The sequence below is a fragment of the Girardinichthys multiradiatus genome, chromosome 17, assembly GCF_021462225.1.
Source record: "Girardinichthys multiradiatus isolate DD_20200921_A chromosome 17, DD_fGirMul_XY1, whole genome shotgun sequence".
In the NCBI taxonomy this organism is placed as follows: Eukaryota; Metazoa; Chordata; class Actinopteri; order Cyprinodontiformes; family Goodeidae; genus Girardinichthys; species Girardinichthys multiradiatus.
Window position 1 is genome coordinate 28,904,652 of NC_061809.1, and position 21,873 is coordinate 28,926,524.

The 21,873-nt window shown below is 41.4% G+C and overlaps 1 protein-coding gene across 7 annotated transcripts in view; it reads right to left on the reverse strand.

The window, feature by feature from the left end:
• Window positions 1–21,873, reverse strand: part of celf2 (cugbp, Elav-like family member 2) — a 473,358-nt gene that overhangs the window by 444,947 nt on the left and 6,538 nt on the right. For all 7 annotated transcript variants that reach the window (XM_047390245.1, XM_047390243.1, XM_047390244.1 and 4 more), the window contains exons 2-3: window positions 6,567–6,639; window positions 3,720–3,887 (exon numbers count right to left, since the gene is read on the reverse strand). In XM_047390245.1, coding sequence (XP_047246201.1) covers window positions 3,720–3,887; window positions 6,567–6,597 — 199 coding nt within the window. In that variant the 5' untranslated portion in view covers window positions 6,598–6,639. The remainder of the gene's footprint in view (window positions 1–3,719; window positions 3,888–6,566; window positions 6,640–21,873) is intronic.

The following is a 21,873-nucleotide window of genomic DNA, read 5'->3' on the forward strand; positions in this document are numbered from 1 at the left end:
GTGGATGATCCGCTAAAGTCATTTGCCACAGAAAAGGAAACAGATCATATTCTGAAACAAGCTCAACATGCTCTTGCATCCTCTAACCTTAGGCTACATAAAGTAACCTCTAATAAGCCAGCTGTACTAGAGGCCTTTCCCCCTGAAGACCGAGCTAAAGACATTGAGAACTTGGACATCTTTGCAGAAGACTTACCAATACAACATAGCTTGGGACTTTCTTGGAATGTATACAGACAGCTTCACATTACAGATTGCAGATGTTCAAAAGCCCTTTACACGTAAAGGCGTCCTCTCTGTAGTGAACAGACTATGATCCGCTTGGATTTCTCGCTCCTATCACAATTCAAGGCAGACTACTACTGAGAGAGCTTAACAGTCTGACAACTGGGATGCACCCTGTCCTGAGAGCATGAGGGCTGAGTGGACTAAATGGAGAGATTCACTTCAACACTTACAAGATCTCCAAATACCACGCCCTTTCACTTCACTCTCCACAGCAAATGCCCAAAAAAGAGAGCTCTGTGTTTTTGCGGATGCGTCTGTGAAAGCTATTGCTGCTGTCGCCTACATAAAAGTCTCAATGCCAGAAAACACAGAAGTTGGGTTTGTGTTCACAAAGACAAAGTTAGCACCCCAAGTAGGTTTGACAATCCCAAGATTGGAGCTATGCGCCGCAGTGCTCGCAGTTGAAATTGCAGAGCTGATTGTTGCAGAAATGGATGTTACATTTGATGGCATTGTGCATTACACTGACAGTAAAGTTGTATTGGGGTACATACACAACCACTCACCCAGATTTTACGTGTATGTGCATAACAGAGTCCAACGCATTCTTCAGTCAACCTGCCCTAGTCAGTGGAAACACGTCCCATCTGGACTCAACCCAGCTGACCACGGGTCTCAATCTGTAACAGCGGCACTTCTGAGTAGCACAACATGGTTTCGAGGACCAGCCTCTCAATAACCCCTCCATGCAGTTTTCATCGCAAGACACATATGACCTTGTTGATCCTATACTAGACAAAGAAGTACGTCTAGAGATAACCACAAACTTGACACATGCAAAAGACACCTTGAGTCCCAAATGTTTTGAAAGATTTTCAAAATACAGTGCCCTCTGTACAGCAATAGCACATTTGATCCACATTGCTCATTCATTCGTTTGTTCATCCTAACAAAGCTTCCAGCTGTAATGGCTGGCACATCTGCAGAACCTGCAGAAGAAGAAATGGTACGAGCACAGTTCTGCATTGTAAAAAGTGTGGGGGAGTGCTACAAGGAAGAAATCAAGTGCATACTTGAAGGGTCTGGTATCCCTTCCTCAAGTGGTCTTAAGGAAGTTGCACCCAATCCTGAACAGTGCCGGTCTTCTAAGAATTGGGGGCCGGATAACACAATCAGAACTGAGTACTGACACCACTAATCCCCCTATCATTCCTGGTCGGCACCCCTTATCAACGCTTCTTATACGCCACTACCATGAAACATCAGGGGAGACATTTCACAGAAGGTGCAATTAGGGCAGCAGGATTTTGGTTGGTGGGAGCTAAGCAAAGCATCAGTTTAGTAATATTCAAGTATGTCACTTGCAGGAAGTTACGAGGGAAGACAGTGTCAGCAAATGGGAAGCTTGCCTCCAAAGCGGTTACAAGTAGCACCTCCCTTCACATATGTGAGTGTCGATGTGTTCGGCCCGTGGGATGTGGTCTCACAGCGCACAAGAGGAGGACGAGCCAACTCAACAAGGTGGGCTGTTATGTTTTCATGCATGTCCACGAGAGCAGTCCACATTGAGCTAATTGAGTCAATGAGCACCGACAGTTTCATTAATGCTTTGAGATGTCTTTTTGCTATTAGGGGCCCTGCAAAACAGATCAGGTCCCATTGCGGTACAAACTTTGTTGGTGCCTCCAGAGAAGTGAAGATGGACAAAACAAGTCTTGGTGTTCAGAACATTGAAAACTACCTAAGTCAAAAACACTGCTCCTGGGTTTTCAATCCACCCCATGCGTGAGTTATGTGATTAAACATCGGTGGATAACAGAGGTATAAGTACATTCAAAGTTTTTTACTGAAACTTAACTTCCTGGAACATTTAATGTCCATTATGAGACCTGAAACATGGCTCTCTTATGTGGATGATATCCCCTGACTCCTCTGGACGGGGAGCTGTTATGGTCTTATATATATATATATAGAATTTCATAGCGGTTAAGTTCTGAGACCAAATCAACATCACTTCCAACTTTAATATTTTACAGATCTTTAATAATTAAATGCGTCTCATATCATTACCCCACAGCGCTTCTGCTCCATTTAAACTTAAAATCGGTGAATAATCAATAATCCTGGCAGTTGTGGTCGCTTGAGTTTGAATCAGAACATAAACACAGGAAATATTTTAAGTTAAAATCTCTGAAAAAGGATTTAATGAGAGCATCTCTCTTTCCAGATTTGATTGACTGCAAACTGTAAAACACTGATATTCTGCACGGGTGGCGGGGTTTAAATGTTATTTTTGCTAATTAAAACGAAAATCTGCAAAGCTGAACGCTGCTTTTGACATTAAATCAACAGATGATTGTTACTACAGAGCCCTGACATTTAAAATCTGAAGCCAGAGAATACAAAAAACTTGAGTTTTGACTTGGACACAATGTTCAAGATTGGACCTGGACTTTAAAAAATGGCATCAGCTAACCTGTTTTATATTTAGCACAGAATTTTGATCTTTTATGTAGGTCTGAAGCAAAGAAATATGGAAAGATTCCAGATTAACCCCACCCTCTGTTCATTTCAACTCCGCCCCGTCAACTCAGACGGCATCACAGTTCACTCCAGATACAGCACACCCGGGTCCCCAAAGATGTCCTGCTAACCTTCGATTTCAGTCACAGGAAGTATGAAGTCTTGCATAAACATTGCAACCCGAGGCAAACAGGAAACCAGACAATCCAGTTCTACCAGCAGAACCCATCCTGTGCAAACACTCAGCTGTATGTTTGTGACGCCCAACAGGATGAAAGGAGAAATGTATATTATTTCCAAATGATCAGCTACAGAACAAGCAACAATATCTAGTTTATGCATCTAAAATTCTTCTTTCAGACAACTTTAACTAGTGTATATTGCTGGCAGTGGATTCCCGGGGGGTTAGGGTACCGCCCCAAACCACAGGTTCTCAGGATAAACGCAGCCAATCAAAAGGGGATGTGAAGGTAATGAAGACTAAGGCTCTAAGAGGCAGCAAGCTTTTAGAAGCTGCCATAAAGCTGAGCACTTCAGACCTGCTCTGCCTGTCTTCCACAGCTTGGTGGATTACTGGCCTAGTCTCTATGGAAACCTTGCCCCACTCGAAAACACTGACACACACACACACATAATGAAGATTTTACTTCCCTCAGTTCAGAAATGAAACAGGATAATTTAAGTGCTACTTGTGATTTCCTGGTTCTTTGACATCCCTTTGCCTCTTGGATGTGGTTATGGAGTCATTAGCTCTACTGGGGGAAAACAGGCATGACTGCAGCAGAAACACACTGAAGAAATCCCAGCTTCTCAGAGCTAATGCCCCACTATTCAGTGTGCTCAAGAAAATGGCTTGAACATGTTCTGAGGGTGTTTAAAAAAGAAATAACAGTCTAATAGTGAGAGTACAGTCAATCAGCTGAAGTACCGCACTGCAACAGAATCTGCAGGCTCAATTAATTTCCCACCTGAAGGTATATCTCTCCGTCTGCTCTGATCCCTCCTCATCCTCTGAACGCTGCAGCCAATAACCTTCAGTGTGGCAGTGAAAGCTCCAGCTGAAGGCTGCAGATCTTTCCAAGAGGAAGTGCAGCTCTTTGGAGTGGAGCCAGAACATCTAAAACCACCCACAGAATCTGAGGACACACATGCAGAGGAGAAGAAAAGGACAAACTCAAAGACACCAAAAGAGAGAGATATGATTGCAGCGAGTAAAGATATGCTGATGAAAAATAAATACAGAAAATATGTGAGATAAATGAATTTATAAACGGTTCTAAAGCCTGCATTTAACTCATAATTGTACAAAAATGACAAAATGTTAAAACAGATAAAACAGGTAATATGGCCAAAAGATATGTAGAAAGGTGAGAGATGTTAAAAACAGCAGAAAAAGCTATTAAAACCACTGTTTCTGTGAAAAAGTAATTACCCCCTAAACCTAGTAACTGGTTGCTACATTTTGGTAGCTACAATGGCCATCAGGTGTTTGTGATAACTGGCAATGAGTTTTATGGCCCACTCTGCTTTACAGAATTGTTTTATTTCAGCCAAATTGGAGGGTGTTCAAGAAAAAGGACTTTAGACCTATGAGCAACAGTCCAGGTCTGTTTCCCCTCTGCCCAGGTAAGACACTTGTTGCCCATTTGTATGATTCATCTGTGGACAACAACTCTTTATGTGCTGCCTCCAGTCTCAGTCCACTCCTTGTGAGGCTTCCCCAAATTAGCCTCTCAAGGCTGCAGTCATCCCTGGTGCTGGTGCACCTTTTCCTACCACACTTCTTTCCACTCAACGTTTCATGAATTTGCATGGCAACAGAACTCTGTGAGCAACCAGCTTCTTTAGCAATGACCTTTTGTGGCTTCCCATGCGTGTGGAGGATGTCCACAACTGTCTTCTGGACATCAGTACAATCAGCAGTCTTCCTCATGATTGTGTCTTCTACTGATGCAGACTGAGAGAGCATTTAGAGACTCGGGAAACCTTTGCAGGTGTGTGGAGCTGATTAGGGTGGGACACCATGAGTTTCCAGTAGTTCACTTTTGCACAATATTCTAATATTCTGAGACACTGAATTTTGTATTTCCATTCTTTGTAACCCAGAACCATCAAAGTTACAAGAAATAAAGGCTTGAAACCTTTCCCTCCATGTGTGATAAATCCTTATGCATAATATATGAGTTTCACTTCCTGAAATCAGTGAGAAAAGCTGTCTGATGGCAACTCTTTTTCGTCTCTTTTGTGCTTGTTTTTTCTTTTTAGGCCTCCTGCTTTTTAGAAATGACCACAGATACTTAGTGGGGATAGGTTATGAAGAGTTTATTGACCATAGGTCCAATAAGTCAACTGTCACCACAAACAGAGAGGAGCATGCCAAGGGAGTTCTGACGTAGAGCAACAATTAGGTGCTTTCTAAATGTTTACTGCTCGTTTGGGAGGCATGACAGGAGAAACACTTTAAAACTATTTTCTGACCTTACATCACTAATGTGAACCTTACATTTGCTAAACTCAGACTGAGCTTTTCAACAACAAACAGTCCAGGTGTCCTGGCTGTGAAACAAAGGTGAAAAAGTAATTCATGGCCACTCCTAAGTACAGTGGAGGATCTATGATGGTGTGGGCCTGTTCTAAAGGCTCTGGGAACCCTGTTAGAGTGCATGGCACCATGAACTTGTAATACAGAGACTTTGGAAATAGTTTAGAGGCCTCTTTCAGAAAACTGAAATGAGTCGTCACTGGGTCTTTCAGAAGGGTAATTGATCACAGAAATGGTTCGGCAGACACAAAATCAACCTTTTTCCATGGCCATTTCAGTCCTAAATCCTGTAAATAAAGTGTGACAAGTAATCAGAGAGGACCGAGACTCTGGACCATCTAGAAGGATTATTTATCCAAAGAAGAATGGTCAAAGATCACTCAAGCTGTAAGCTCCAACCTTACAAAATGTCCTCGTAGCAAGACAGTTGTATAAAGAGAGGCTTAAACGACAACTTTTAAATGTTGATTTTTTGTTATATTATGCCACAACAGACAAGGAGAATTTATTCTAAGGTTTTTTTTTAACATCTTTACAAGACAGACGGTGATGTTCTATAAAACCCCCATAAAGAGTCATTTGGCTTTTAAAAAATGAAACTGGTTTCCTAGCTTCGTCTCCCTTCTTATTTGATTTAGAACATTATTGACCGTTCATCTCTGCCTATGACATTTTAAACACCTGCAGGAAAACACACCACAGAAGATGTTTGGTGGCACCGCAGTCAGAGGAGACAAGATCGACATGAAGAGGAAGCTGCTCCCATCTCTCAGGAAAGCTTTTCATGTCCTCCAGCAGGTTTTTCTAAGCGCCTGAGCGCCTCTTGCTAATGTTCCTCCTGTTAGTGTCGGATCTGATAAAAGTGAGGGTACAGAGCATTTCAGCTGTGCCGCTTGCAGCGATAAGACTCAGCTTCAAAAAAATGTGTTGAATCGTTTGGAGAAAAAAAAGGATTGAGGAAAAGTCAGCTCAGTTGGACAGTAATCTGCAGCAGCATCCACTGTGGGCCTTTGAGGGTCAGGCTTTTGATTTGACCTCTTGGCTATGAGCTCTCTGTCTCGGTTCAGGCAGGAACGGTTAGTGCGGACAGTGGATAGAAGGGTGGACAGTAACAGAGGGTCATGAGGCAAACTGGAGATAAAGACAGGATCAAACCACGGCACCAAGATTAGAGTTGGAATAAAATGACATGGCTCCAACATGTCTGATGTTCACATGCACTGCGTTGACCCTCCAGAGATTTAAACGGATTAATTATGCTGGTAGTACACACCTGTTTTCTTCAGCTCTGCTGCATATCTCATTTTCTCTGCAGCAACCTCGTTGTCCTTTCATGCATCTTCTCTCTAAAATAACCAAATACAACAATGAACATTTAGAGAAAAGTCACTAAACATTTTGTTTAACGTGTTAAACACAGTAAGGCTGAACAAAAGCTACTCCAGTTGTCAGTTTTAATTAGCTGTTGGTTTGTGGAGGATGTCATCAAAATTGCTCTCCAGTCTTCCTGTAATGTGGAGTCTATCACCAAATTACTGGGTGTCCCTGCTCAGTTCAACAGGACATTTCTGCTGCTTTGATTGATGGAGACACAGGATGATGTTCTTAAAGTATTTGACAGCAACAATTTGCCTTGCAAATTTAATTTTTAGAGTTACAAATACAAACTTCAGCTTAATCTGCTTGGATTTTATGTGACAGTCCAACAAAAAGTCATCCATAACTCAAGACGGAAAGTTATACATGGTTTTTAATATTTTTTGCAAATAGAAATTTCAAATATTTGGCAAATAAAGGTGGTTTTTAACCTCATTTTCATAAACAGCCCCAAATAAAACCCATTGTGTTTTATTTGGGGCTGTTTAAACCCATTAGTTTTGGTATAAATGCAGGAACCCAGCAGACAGGTCACAGAAAACGTGAGGAAGTTTGAAGTAGGTTTAGGTTCAATCAACAATATCCCAAACTTTGAACATCTCACAGAACTCTGTTCAATCCATCAACTGAGCATAATAATAATAATAATAAAAATAATCATCTTTATTGGTCATTGCACATGTACATTACAACAACATTTGTCCTCTGCATTTAACCCATCCTTTATAGGGAGCAGTGGGCTGCCATTTTGCGGCGCCCGGGGAGCATTTTGGGGCTAAAGTTCTTGCTCAGGGACCCAGAGTGGCAATCTGTGGGATACGAACCCGGCCCCTTGTGTGCCCCCCCTTGTCGAGAATGGTTAAGCTTAACTCTCTTAACTTTTCCCATTCATTTCCTATGGTAGTTCTTGACACTACGGATGCAATACATCTTTTGGCCACTAGCGTAATTGTGGGGGCGCTGTTTCTTCCGTTTCAAAACAGAAAGGAGTGAGCGACTTTATAAGTGTGTATGCAGTGTATTGTCGTTCCTGTAGTAGATTATTTATATATTTTAAAACCATAATATACATTGGATTTTTTTCACTTTTTACAATGAAAAGGAAGCCGATCTTCCTTTGGAAAATTCAAGTCAGTTTGACAGCATTTGGAGCACAGTTGTCCTCCTGTCCCTAGACTGGAATAAGCATAGGTCACAGAAAATCCCAGAGCCTCACCACTCTGAGCAAACCCCTCCTTGTGTGACAGCCACTGACCTACCTGAGGAGGTGAAGATAGAGCTCTTAGCTCAGGTAAGCTTTGTGTTTGCTTTTTATTAGATCTGACACATGTTAAATAATTTAATAGTATTTAAATACTTATCATGAACCAACTTAATTACTCATTTCAGGGTCACGTTGCTTGTGCCTGTGCTCTCAGCAGACAGATGACAGTCCAACCCTGCCCAAAGAAAGGTAAGTCACTTCATTTTCATCTTTCTATGTTTAAGAGGTTGATACACTCAAATGGAAAATAGTGAATTTACTACTACTTGGTTTTCTCTCTCTCAATCAGATGTCCCAGTTGTACCAGCACTGCCTTTTGCACCATCTCGACATGCTGCTCGCACAGGTCCTATCAAGGCTGGTGGTCTGCTGTATGTCCTGGACCATTCTAGGTGGACACAGAAAATGAGATATGCTATTGACCAACTCATGGCAAAGCATCATGGGCAAAAAGACTTTCTTGCCAAAGTTGATGTAGATTATGCTGCTTTGATTCAGGCTGCATCCAGGGATCCAAATAGCCTCCAGCACCTACCACTAAAGAGCATATATCTCGCTATGTGAAGCACCTGACTAAGATGACAAACACCAGCTCGTCACTAAACACCAGTACAGAGAAGCTTTTGGAGACCCAACAGCTGTGGCATCACCTCACAGTAGGAAGTGAGACTGTAGATGTTCCTGTGGCAATTATTCCACCTGCCACTGTTAACCCGCCCAGCAATAAACCAATGGATGCCCCTTTGACAGTATCAGAAATTGAGAAAATTGTCAAAGACGTTGTTCAAAAGCAGCAGGATTAGCAACAACCACCTGCAAAAAAAAGAACAAGGAACTGTTTGTCTTGTGTCCAGCCAAAGTCATGTTTCCGGGGGGATGGATCCAGTATTCATTTTTTTTTTTATCAATCAGGAGACGTGAAATACCTTTACTGTTCCACTAAAGTCTATCAGACCTATGCAGCAGAGGGCCTGGCAAATCCAAGAATGCCATTTGTTGATTTTGCCTGCACTCCGTTTTTCAGGAGAGAGCTTGAAGCTCCACAGCCTCAAAGCAGGTTAGGAAGGAATGAGAAACAAGACAGGCTAAGGAGGAACATCTCACTGGGCGGCTGTGCAGATTCTGCCACAGGCCTCTCAAACAAGGACCAAACAGTTCACACAAGTTTTCCTGGTGTGGCAGGAAAATATATTTATTGTCCTGCCAAGGTTTTTTCTCTGTACCAGGCAGAGGGGATGACCAGGGAAATGACATGAGCAGAGTTCTGTCAGTCTTCTTTTTATGAGGCTGAGAAGAGGAGATGGGCCGTGGAAAAGGGCAAGTAATGGCTAGCTGATCAGACAGCCATTACTCTATGTTCCATGTACATACTGTAAATATTCAGCCCTTTACATAACACCGTGTTCTTTACATGCTTTACTTTTTTCCTGTGTATTTCTATTTAGAAAATTGTTATTACCTTTTACTATCAAAAAAGTATTTTAAAACATGCAGTACAAGTTGCTGTGATTTGTATTTCTTACAGTGACCTTTTAAATAAACGTAATTGAACTGAAACCAAACTATTTTCTTATAGCTGTTTTCTCATTTAAGTAAAATATTGTGCACATGTATATGATTCATCAAAAGATTTATTCTGAATGCTTTATATATATTATAAACTTTAATTTTATTTTTTAACTTGGCACTAATTTACAACAAAAGTACATTATAAAAAAAAAAAAAAAGGGCCATTAGATATCCTGTCCAAATTCAATTCATTGTAATCCAAACATGCCATAACAGATAGAGTCTGATTTGATTCTAATTCAATGCTAAAACTTTCAAAACATTGGATCAAAGAGTAAGTATTTATTTAATGCTATTCTTTCAATGTCTATCTAAAAATAAAACATTTATTGTATAAAAACTACGTTTCAATTCCTGCCATAACCAGGATTCGAACCCATGTCAGACAGCGGGCACGGTCTTACTGACAATCAGTGTTCTACACCTACAGGTCCTTCTCAAAATATTAGCATATTGTGATAAAGTTCATTATTTTCCATAATGTCATGATGAAAATTTAACATTCATATATTTTAGATTCATTGCACATTAACTGAAATATTTCAGGTCTTTTATTGTCTTAATACGGATGATTTTGGCATACAGCTCATGAAAACCCAAAATTCCTATCTCACAAAATTAGCATATCATTAAAAGGGTCTCTAAACGAGCTATGAACCTAATCATCTGAATCAACGAGTTAACTCTAAACACCTGCAAAAGATTCCTGAGGCCTTTAAAACTCCCAGCCTGGTTCATCACTCAAAACCCCAATCATGGGTAAGACTGCCGACCTGACTGCTGTCCAGAAGGCCACTATTGACACCCTCAAGCAAGAGGGTAAGACACAGAAAGAAATTTCTGAACGAATAGGCTGTTCCCAGAGTGCTGTATCAAGGCACCTCAGTGGGAAGTCTGTGGGAAGGAAAAAGTGTGGCAGAAAACGCTGCACAACGAGAAGAGGTGACCGGACCCTGAGGAAGATTGTGGAGAAGGGCCGATTCCAGACCTTGGGGGACCTGTGGAAGCAGTGGACTGAGTCTGGAGTAGAAACATCCAGAGCCACCGTGCACAGGCGTGTGCAGGAAATGGGCTACAGGTGCCGCATTCCCCAGGTCAAGCCACTTTTGAACCAGAAACAGCAGCAGAAGCGCCTGACCTGGGCTACAGAGAAGCAGCACTGGACTGTTGCTCAGTGGTCCAAAGTACTTTTTTCGGATGAAAGCAAATTCTGCATGTCATTCGGAAATCAAGGTGCCAGAGTCTGGAGGAAGACTGGGGAGAAGGAAATGCCAAAATGCCAGAAGTCCAGTGTCAAGTACCCACAGTCAGTGATGGTCTGGGGTGCCGTGTCAGCTGCTGGTGTTGGTCCACTGTGTTTTATCAAGGGCAGGGTCAATGCAGCTAGCTATCAGGAGATTTTGGAGCACTTCATGCTTCCATCTGCTGAAAAGCTTTATGGAGATGAAGATTTCATTTTTCAGCACGACCTGGCACCTGCTCACAGTGCCAAAACCACTGGTAAATGGTTTACTGACCATGGTATCACTGTGCTCAATTGGCCTGCCAACTCTCCTGACCTGAACCCCATAGAGAATCTGTGGGATATTGTGAAGAGAACGTTGAGAGACTCAAGACCCAACACTCTGGATGAGCTAAAGGCCGCTATCGAAGCATCCTGGGCCTCCATAAGACCTCAGCAGTGATTGCCTCCATGCCACGCCGCATTGAAGCAGTCATTTCTGCAAAAGGATTCCCGACCAAGTATTGAGTGCATAACTGTACATGATTATTTGAAGGTTGACGTTTTTTGTATTAAAAACACTTTTCTTTTATTGGTCGGATGAAATATGCTAATTTTGTGAGATAGGAATTTTGGGTTTTCATGAGCTGTATGCCAAAATCATCCGTATTAAGACAATAAAAGACCTGAAATATTTCAGTTAGTGTGCAATGAATCTAAAATATATGAATGTTAAATTTTCATCATGATGCTCCCTCATCAAGAAAGCCCAGCAGAGGATGTTCTTCCTGCGGCAGCTGAAGAAATTCAACCTGCCAAAGACTATGATGGTGCACTTCTACACAGCCATCATTGAGTCCATCCTCACCTCCTCCATCACCATCTGGTACGTCGCTGCTACAGCCAAGGATAAGGGCAGGCTGCAGCGTGTCATTCGGTCTGCTGAGAAGGTGATTGGCTGCAGTCTACTGTCGCTCCAGGAACTGTACACCTCCAGGACCCTGAAGCGGGCAGGGAAGATTCTGGCTGATCCCTCCCACCCCGGTCACAGACTCTTTGAGACTCTCCCCTCTGGCAGGAGGCTGCGGTCCATCCGGACCAAAACCTCACGCCACAAGAACAGTTTTTTCCCATCTGCCACCAGCCTGGTTAACAAAGCCCGGAAACCACCCTGACATTCCCCCTTTCCCCCACACCCCCCCTTTTTTTGCTGACAGGACACCTGTAACCTGTAACTCTATGCGTTACATTAACGCTCAGCTTGGACTCCTGCTTACTTGCACTGCTTTACTTGCACAATGATCACCTGCACTGTTGTATTGCTCTTGCATCTTATACTGCTCTATATTTACTCTCACTCACTTAAAACTGTGCACTTATATTTATATTATATTGTAGATATGTTTGTACTGTTTAATTTGTACTGTATTGCACCGACTACGCCAAAACAAATTCCTTGTATGTCCAAAAACGTACTTGGCAATAAAGCTTTTCTGATTCTGATTCTGATTCTGATGACATTATGGAAAATAATGAACTTTATCACCATATGCTAATATTTTGAGAAGGACCTGTGCACGCAAACCTCCTGTTCTAACTACTAGGCCACCACTCCCCCAGCATGGGGAGAGATGGACCACCTGCAGACCTAGACATGGACGTCCACCTTATGGACAAGGAGAACATTAATCAGAGAAGCAGCAGACAGGAGGTCCGTTACCTCCAAAAACTTTTCTGCTCCTCGATCCTCAGTCACATCCCGACACCTTCAAACTGCAACGAACCAACCAAAACTAAACATCCAACATGATGTTCTGTTTAAGTCCCAGTGCAGCTTCTCTTCCAGACCAGACATCAGCACCACGACTAGTTGAGTCACTACCACTAACCCAACATAACCATGTGGTTCTGCCTGACTCAGCTTCAGCTTTAATGAAGAACGGGTAAACATTTCAGTCTGTAACTATGCAAAGCTGGTACAGAAATACCCCGATAGACCTGCCACCAAAGGTGGTACTACTGAAACTGGACTCAGAAGAGTCTTAGTAGAAAAGCATTTCACACTTTAAATTAATGAATTTTCTTCCTTTTTAAAATTATCCAAAGCTTGCTGCTGCTTTATCACATAAAATCTTATTAAAATCCAATGAATGTAAAAATAAGTAAAAATAAAATCATGTGGAAAAAAAGGGAGAACATAATGTTGACATATTTTAATGACTTGAGCCAGAAGACGACCTTTCACGCCTGCAGCTATAAATGAGTCTCATATTCCAGCTATCTTTGGGTCAGAACAAGCTCTGACATATTCAGATTCTGTTTATGCATTCTGTCAAACACAGCAAGATTACAACACACCAGCAGACTCTCAGTTCTGTTCAGCAGCATTGCCGGACTCTCGCCCACCGCTGGCCTTCAGGTTGACCGGCCCGCTGGGAGAAAACCTCCCGCTTCTCCAGATGGCTCCGCTGCTGCCCGACCCAAGTTCTACATAATCATAGCCAGCTGGTTTGTTGGGTAACAGCGAGGTCAGGCTCCCCAGAAAAAGTCCTGGTTGGAGAGTGAACAAATAAGCATTTCAGAGCGATGAAGGAAGTTAAAGTTAAGGATAAATATGTCAGAATTTCTTCTGGTAAAACATCTCTGGAGTAGAAACAGAACCTCTGATGTGAGCAGAGTTGGAACATTTTGGGTTTGAAGTAAAACAGACATTGGATCTTGTACATTTCTTTGCTTTTCAAGTGTTCTGTTGGGTTTCTTAATCAATACCCACATTAGTAAATGAGTGGACTGTGTTTCCAGCAGTGTGTGACAACCTGGGAAAAACAAGCCCTGCTGTGCAAAATTCTTAGTTCGTCCTTAATCACTTTATATTTTGTTTTAAGCAGACAGATTTTCTTGTAATCCTTGAAGGTGGTATAATCAAAAATTCTGCAGGCTTTCTCAAGGGCTTTCAAAGTTGTTGTTTTGGCTTTTTCTCCATCTCCTTTTAGGTTTCTGAACCTGAACCATTCTGGTCCGTTTTGGTTTATCAATCTGCCGAACTTTGACACTTTTAGGTGTAAAAGAGTCCTGAGTTCATTGGATTCTTTAGACCTTTGGTTCCTCCAGCCAGTCATGTGGACAATTGATTTAAATTTCTTTCAGATGAATCCAGAAATGGGTCAGAAGGAGATTCTAACATTATAGGAATGAGTGAAAGTACCGAAGTCTCAACGCACAACAAACAATTTAAAAAACCTGATTTAACTTTAGTCAAAAACAGAGGTAATAATTAATTCTATTGCTAATAAAGTAACTGAAGTCTATGTCGTCTATGTCCACTTATCTTTATTTTGATATGCAGACTTCACCACTTGCTAAATTTAGAATTGTAAACATATTTGACATGCAGCTTTTTTAGAGTAACAGTCAACAAGCAGCCATTACATGGTTAATTAGTCATTTGTGTAACTAGCCTGCGGTCAACTGCTTTACGGAGATGTTGTTTGCATCTTGTCAGCTGCAGTTTTAAATATAATACCGGTTCTAAATGCTTCCAAATCATAACAGTCTTCTTTCATGGCCAAAAATATTTCCAATGCCAAATTTGCATTTCTGGTTAAGCGAGAGAAAAGTGCCTTCTTTCAGCCAGATGACTGTTAGTGTGCTGCAACAGGTGGGGGAGGAGGAGCACAGCTACTCTTTGCTCTGTACAGAGAAAGCTACTGCATGACTTTCCTTTTAGAAAACAGGTATGATGTTTGAAACCAAAATGACCCATGCTCATCTCAATGTATGAAAAATTGCAAGCATAACAGTTAATCTGAGATAGAAAACAGATTTTTACCTTCAAACAAGCTGACTTTCAAAGACTGAGTAGATGATGAAAGATGATGCATTTCATGCGCCTCTCAAGTCCTGTGGCAGGTCTCTAAGATATTCAGTGAAGACATAACACTAACATTCTGTTCATCAGGGTTAGACAGTTTCTAAATCTGACTTTGTCACCCTCTAATGTCCTACTTCCCTCATTTCTTTTAGGCACACAGTGCACAAATCATCGTTGTCAGGAACAAGGACTGGAAATAGGTATAAAAGCAGCCAAAGCCCAAAGAAGAACTTTAAAAGATCTTAAGAACCCATTGAGGACTATTAATGAAGATGCTAGTGAGCTAGAAGCTGACTACATGACATGTCCTTGCTGAACTGACCTAAAGCCAAGTTTACCACAAACCAAGAACACTCATATGGACCAAATCGTGGGTTTTCTTTGCAGTTTCACCCTAAAGCAGGAATGTGTTCTATAGATATTTACAGTGGAAAAACCACATCTATTGCAGTGCTTTTCTCTAATAAAACCAAAGTCACAGTGGTGCAGATTCTCTTTTCAAGCTCTAAGTTTGATGTGCCACAGTAGTTACATTTGCAGGAAGAAAGTATTAAATATAGAGTATTATGGGATGTGGTGGGGGGTGGGGGGGTTCAAAGCCATGGCACCCTGCAGTAGTCACAAATGTACGAGTGAAGTTTGAAATATCCGACAGTGTTACGGTGGTGCTCTGGGGTTCTAGGAGCAGGGCTTGGGCCGCTCTGCTCGGAGATCAGGCTCAGCCAATCAGAACCATTCCACATCATTGGCCAGGCCCATCTCTTATCTAACAGAAGTAGAGGCTTTCCCTACTAATGCCACCCAGTTTGCTAGATCCTTCATCCTTTGCTTCACCTCCCTTCGCCTTTCATTTCCCAGCCTCACTCCTACTCTCTCCAAGTGAAGCTCCCTCTTCTTTCACTCATCTACTGCACTTCATCTGCTTCTATCGCTTTTCATTTTTCAGTCATGCGGTTTTTCAGTTATTGGTTACGCATTGCTGAAGTGTGTGATAGGCCTCTACGCTAGAGTGGAGAAATAGGTCTGGTCACACTATAGATCGGTGGAGAATTCTAATGAATGTGTGCAAATGCGTGGATGTGTGTCATGGGATACACCACAGGGCAGAATAGAAGACAGATATTAGAATAGTTGGGAATTTATTTTTTCCTAAAAAAGGAAGAAGACAATCATGTTAGTCTTAAGCTTTTAATCTTTACTTGGAGAAGGAGGTGATGGTGTTAAAAGGATGGAGGGGGATGGTGCAAGGAGATGTCACAAATGGGAAAAGACACCAAGTGATGGGCTCTTGCAGATGGAGACCCTGCTTAAGAAAAACTGCAGATGAGTTTGGATTTAAGAAGCTAAATTGCAGCTACCATCTGCGACAAAAAAGCAGCAGCCTGAATAAAAACTAAAACACTTCCAAGAAGCAAACAATTGTTGCACGCACAGAAACACACAAGAAAATCTCATGTGCTCGAATCAAAAGCTATTATTCCACGTGTGGTTCTAATCTTCTTAAAGGTTATGTGGACAAGTTATGTTTTGAATGTTGAATATCATTGTGATGCACTCCAGGCACCAAACAACATATTAAAACTGGATTCCCAGTCATTCCAAGCTCGCCTAAGGACGTGCGTGATTCCCCAGACTGCTACATCACTCATGTCATGCCCCTATACGCAGATCAACAACAAATTCCCATTTATTTATTCTTGCACCATCACAGCGGCAAATTGCTTTGTAAATGGCACAGTTCCTTCAGACTCTTCTGTAAATACAATGTCATTGGCAATGTTAATAATCCTTTTGTTTGCTTGACCAAGAGCTCTCCAAAACCGCCCGTTTTCTTGATCCAATTACTCCGGTTTGGGGAGTGGAGAGAATTGAGGCTGGACCTTGAAGCCGCCCATGTTAATGACATTCAAATTGATCACTGCCACGTGTTGCTGTGGTGTGGCCCATTTAAAAATGAGGGTAATGAAAAGAGGAGCTCTCCATTATGGAGAGCATAACTAAACATGACACCACCGAGCTGAAATTACAAGACTCGCCGCTGCCTGTATGGTATTCAGCTTAGATGCTGCCGAGCCGAAAGAAGGTTGGATCTGATCAGAATCAGAATCAGCTCTATTGCAAAGGTTGTACAGACAATCAAGGAATTCAACTCTGGTACACTTTGCTCTCAATAATAAAGATTTTTTTTTAAATGTATACATACACAATTCACTTAATGAAATGATCCTTGTAACAAAAACTACATTTTAGTACAAGGAAACCTTTATGTCTCATAAGCATGCCAGAATACATGTCCATCCAGATTGTAAGGCAAGTTACAAGCCAAACCTGCAATGTCATGCCTTGCAAAAACATGCAAACCTTCTATAATTGAAGAAAAATCATAATTTTTTTAAGGTTTTGTAGAAATAAAAATCAGACATGATAATGTACCCCTTTACTCTGATACTCAGTGCAGTCAACTGCCTTTAGAAGTACCAACAGTACCAACAGGACAACTATTAGTAGAGCTACACAAATCTGTAGAGTCCAAAAAATAAAGCCACCAAAGTTAAACATGCAAAGGTTATGGGTGGGAGAAGAAACGTAAAGAAAAAATATCGAACATCACCCGGGGCAATTATCCCCCCTAAGGAACATGGCGGTGGAAGCATCATGTTGTGAGGATGCGGTTTTTAAGCAGGGACAGAGTTGGTGGGAAGATGGATGGATCTAAATCCAGGACAATTCTAAAAAACCTGTTAGAGGCTGCAGAAGACTGGAAACTGGAGGGTGAAGGTTCACCTTCCCAAGCAAGACAACCGGCCTAAACACATCCAGAGAATGTTCAGATTAAAGCATAGTCATGTGTGAATCAGAGCTCTTTAGCAAGGATAAACAGACAAGACTTTCAGTTTGTAGATGTTCAGAATGATGTGGAGATAAACCCCAAAAGACCTGCAGATAAAGGTGGTTCGCAAAATACAGGTCCTTCTCAAAATATTAGCATATTGTGATACAGTTAATTATTTTCCATAATGTCATGATGAAAATTTAACATTCATATATTTTAGATTCATTGCACACTAACTGAAATATTTCAGGTCTTTTATTGTCTTAATACGGATGATTTTGGCATACAGCTCATGAAAACCCAAAATTCCTATCTCACAAAATTAGCATATTTCATCCGACCAATAAAAGAAAAGTTTTTTTAATACAAAAAACGTCAACCTTCAAATAATCATGTACAGTTATGCACTCAATACTTGGTCGGGAATCCTTTGGCAGAAATGACTGCTTCAATGCAGCGTGGCATGGAGGCAATCAACCTGTGGCACTGCTGAGGTCTTATGGAGGCCCAGGATGCTTCGATAGCGGCCTTTAGCTCATCCAGAGTGTTGGGTCTTGAGTCTCTCAACGTTCTCTTCACAATATCCCACAGATTCTCTATGGGGTTCAGGTCAGGAGAGTTGGCAGGCCAATTGAGCACAGTGATACCATGGTCAGTAAACCATTTACCAGTGGTTTTGGCACTGTGAGCAGGTGCCAGGTCGTGCTGAAAAATGAAATCTTCATCTCCATAAAGCTTTTCAGCAGATGGAAGCATGAAGTGCTCCAAAATCTCCTGATAGCTAGCTGCATTGACCCTGCCCTTGATAAAACATAGTGGACCAACACCAGCAGCTGACACGGCACCCCAGACCATCACTGACTGTGGGTACTTGACACTGGACTTCTGGCATTTTGGCATTTCCTTCTCCCCAGTCTTCCTCCAGACTCTGGCACCTTGATTTCCGAATGACATGCAGAATTTGCTTTCATCCGAAAAAAGTACTTTGGACCACTAAGCAACAGTCCTGTGCTGCTTCTCTGTAGCCCAGGTCCGGGGAATGCGGCACCTGTAGCCCATTTCCTGCACACGCCTGTGCACGGTGGCTCTGGATGTTTCTACTCCAGACTCAGTCCATTGCTTCCGCAGGTCCCCCAAGGTCTGGAATCGGCCCTTCTCCACAATCTTCCTCAGGGTCCGGTCACCTCTTCTCGTTGTGCAGCATTTTCTGCCACACTTTTTCCTTCCTACAGACTTCTCACTGAGGTGCCTTGATACAGCACTCTGGGAACAGCCTATTCGTTCAGAAATTTCTTTCTCTGTCTTACCCTCTTGCTTGAGGGTGTCAATAGTGGCCTTCTGGACAGCAGTCAGGTCGGCAGTCTTACCCATGATTGGGGTTTTGAGTGATGAACCAGGCTGGGAGTTTTAAAGGCCTCAGGAATCTTTTGCAGATGTTTAGAGTTAACTCGTTGATTCAGATGATTAGGTTCATAGCTCGTTTAGAGACCCCTTTAATAATATGCTAATTTTGTGAGATAGGAATTTTGGTTTTCATGAGCTGTATGCCAAAATCATCCGTATTAAGACAATAAAAGACCTGAAATATTTCAGTTAGTGTGCAATGAATCTAAAATATATGAATGTTAAATTTTCATCATGACATTATGGAAAATAATGAACTTTATCACAATATGCTAATATTTTGAGAAGGACCTGTATTTACTAATGAATACCTATGCACACTGCATTTTCATAGATTTTATTTTATTTTATCTTTTTCTTTTTTTAATGCTGACAACTGAGAACCATTTTCCTTCCAGTTCCTACTTGGTGTTGGAGAATCACACAAATCCTAATAAAATACACTGAGGTTTCTGTGTGGAATGTGGCAGGATGTGGTAAAGTTACAGGGGTGTGAATACTTCTGCAGAGTCCTGTAAGGTTACTTGCTGATATTTTTGGACTGAAGCAGGGTGTATCACTGCCTGCAAAATATGCAACATTTACAAGTCAAGGTAATGCGGACACCGCTGCAGAACAGCATGACGATGCATGTGGCACCAAATAACTGAAATGAGTCTTCAGGGAAATATCAAAGCTACCAGAAAGCGGGGCTACTTCACTCATTTTCATTAATGGACCCTCGTTTCCCCACAGGGAAACCAAAAGCTATGGAATTAATTTAGCTTTTATCGACCACCGTGGCAACGTTATCATCTTTACCTGATGTTTTATGTCATCCTGGTTATTTAAGCTTCTTACCTTCAAACATAAAAAAAAAAAAAATTATGGTTTCTAGTTTTAGTGATTTGCAAGGCCATTTCTCTAAACTTTTCTAACTTAACCTCAGACGGAGAAAATGAAATAAAGAAATGGAGCTCTCAGTCGAAGGCATGAGCCATGTAGAGAACAACTAAAACATGTTATTTTGTGATTATACAGTATTTACTGAATTAAGAAAATGTTCCTGTAAGTAAGAGGTTAAGATTTGAAGCCATCTTTTAATTTTATCAACATGTTTCTTCTGACTGGGAGAAATATTAACGTTCTGGAATGGCCCAGCTAGAGTCCAGACTAGATCTGAAGAGAACCTGTAGATGGAGCCAAAGATGAGGGTGATGGCCAAGAGGCCTTCCAGTCCTGGAGCTCACCTACTATAAGGTAAATCATCAAAATACCAGTGAAAACAAGCAAATAGCTGTTCAGTAATTATAATAAGGGTTTTGATTGCTTTAACACTCCCAACGAATTTTTCACAGATTATTGAGAAGGGTATAAATAATCTGATATGCTTTTTTTATAAAATAGAAATAAAACCAAAACCTATAATCCTTTTGCATCGCTTCATTATCCTTGAGAGATGCAAGTCTAGTTTCCTATCAGAAAAAAAAAAACTTCTTAAATGAATGAAAATAATTTTAAATTAATTAATCTTTGCTAGTTTATTTGTATGTTATTAAATTCATACTTTCAGAATCATGACATTTCTGTTTAAAATAATTTTTTTTTATTGATCTTGTGTAATACGCATGCATGGTTGTTTGTCTTGTGTGTGTTTGTGTTGCCCTGCGATGGACTGGTGACCTGTCCAGGGTGAACTCCGCCTCCTGCCCATAGACTGCTGGAGATAGGAATCAGCTTCCCCGCGACTCACTATAGAAGAAGCGGTAGAAAATGACTGACTGATATTTCACTATGTATTTTTATTTATTTTTTAACCGTGTCCTGTCAGGCAGAATAGCGCTCATAATTCTTGTCTAAGTGCCAAAAATAATCTGTTATTTAACACCTGAATCTAAACACCTGTGGGTCTGAGTATGAGTGCGCTTGTATATACAAGGTTTCTCCATAAAATATGCAATAGTGAGTGTGAGGAGCCACAGACCGGCCCCCCTGAACCAGGGACAGACATGGAGGAGATCCGAGCCACAGACATCCAAAGGCCACCCAGAGCACAGGAACCCCAGGAGAACCACCGCCAGCACTACCACAACCCCCAGGTAGTGTGGCAGGAAGGAAATGGGCCCCACATTTGATGGGGGGCCTAAACTGATCCAGGAGAGGGAGCAGCCCAAGACCCAACCTGACAAAAACAGGCACACACAGTCACAATCACACATTCCCACCCTCATGCGTACACAAAAAACACTCACACCCACGCACCCAACATAAAGACAAACAATGGGTGTCGTACACTCACTCACACTCCCCATACATACTCTATACTCCCAGGTCCAGGTGCCGATACCCCATAAAGACAACCAGCCCCCAGACCCAGGAGGTGGTCCCCTTCCCTCCGGGGGTGGAGACAGGCAGACCTGTCATATATAAGTTTAATACACAGATTTCACTGTGTATTAAACTTATATATGAGTTTCACTTTCCGACATGAGGAGCAAAAATATAAACTCTTTCCCCAATATTCTAATTTTTTTTTAAGATGCATCTGTACAAAACAAGTAGTTGAAACAATCAGCTTCGCATAGACAATACCTTTCAGCCATTCATTCCATTTCTTGACAAATAACTTTTTCAAAATAGTAATTTGCAAGTTAAAACATAATATTCCAGTTTAAAAACTCCACATCTATCTCATATTACCTTTATTCCTACAGGATTTGATTTTCTGTCAGCTCTCCATATGTATTACTGAAGACATAGTTGCCAAACAGTCATCTTTACAAAACCTTTAAAGATGTGTTTTCTCTGCTTGAGTTCCATATTCCTCTGGATATTAAGTCTTTGAAAGACAAGTTAGAAATGCATACCACATACAAGACCGAACAATCAAGGAACTTTGCTTAGATTCTTCAATGCTCCAGATTCTCTATTGCAGAAGGCCTCAGATAAAAACTAGGTTACTTTTAAATAAATTGTTTCCTTGACATTTAAAAACAAACGCATAGCTTTTCTTTTAGAGCAGCAGACCAGTGGATCACAGAAATACGCATGCTGAGCCACT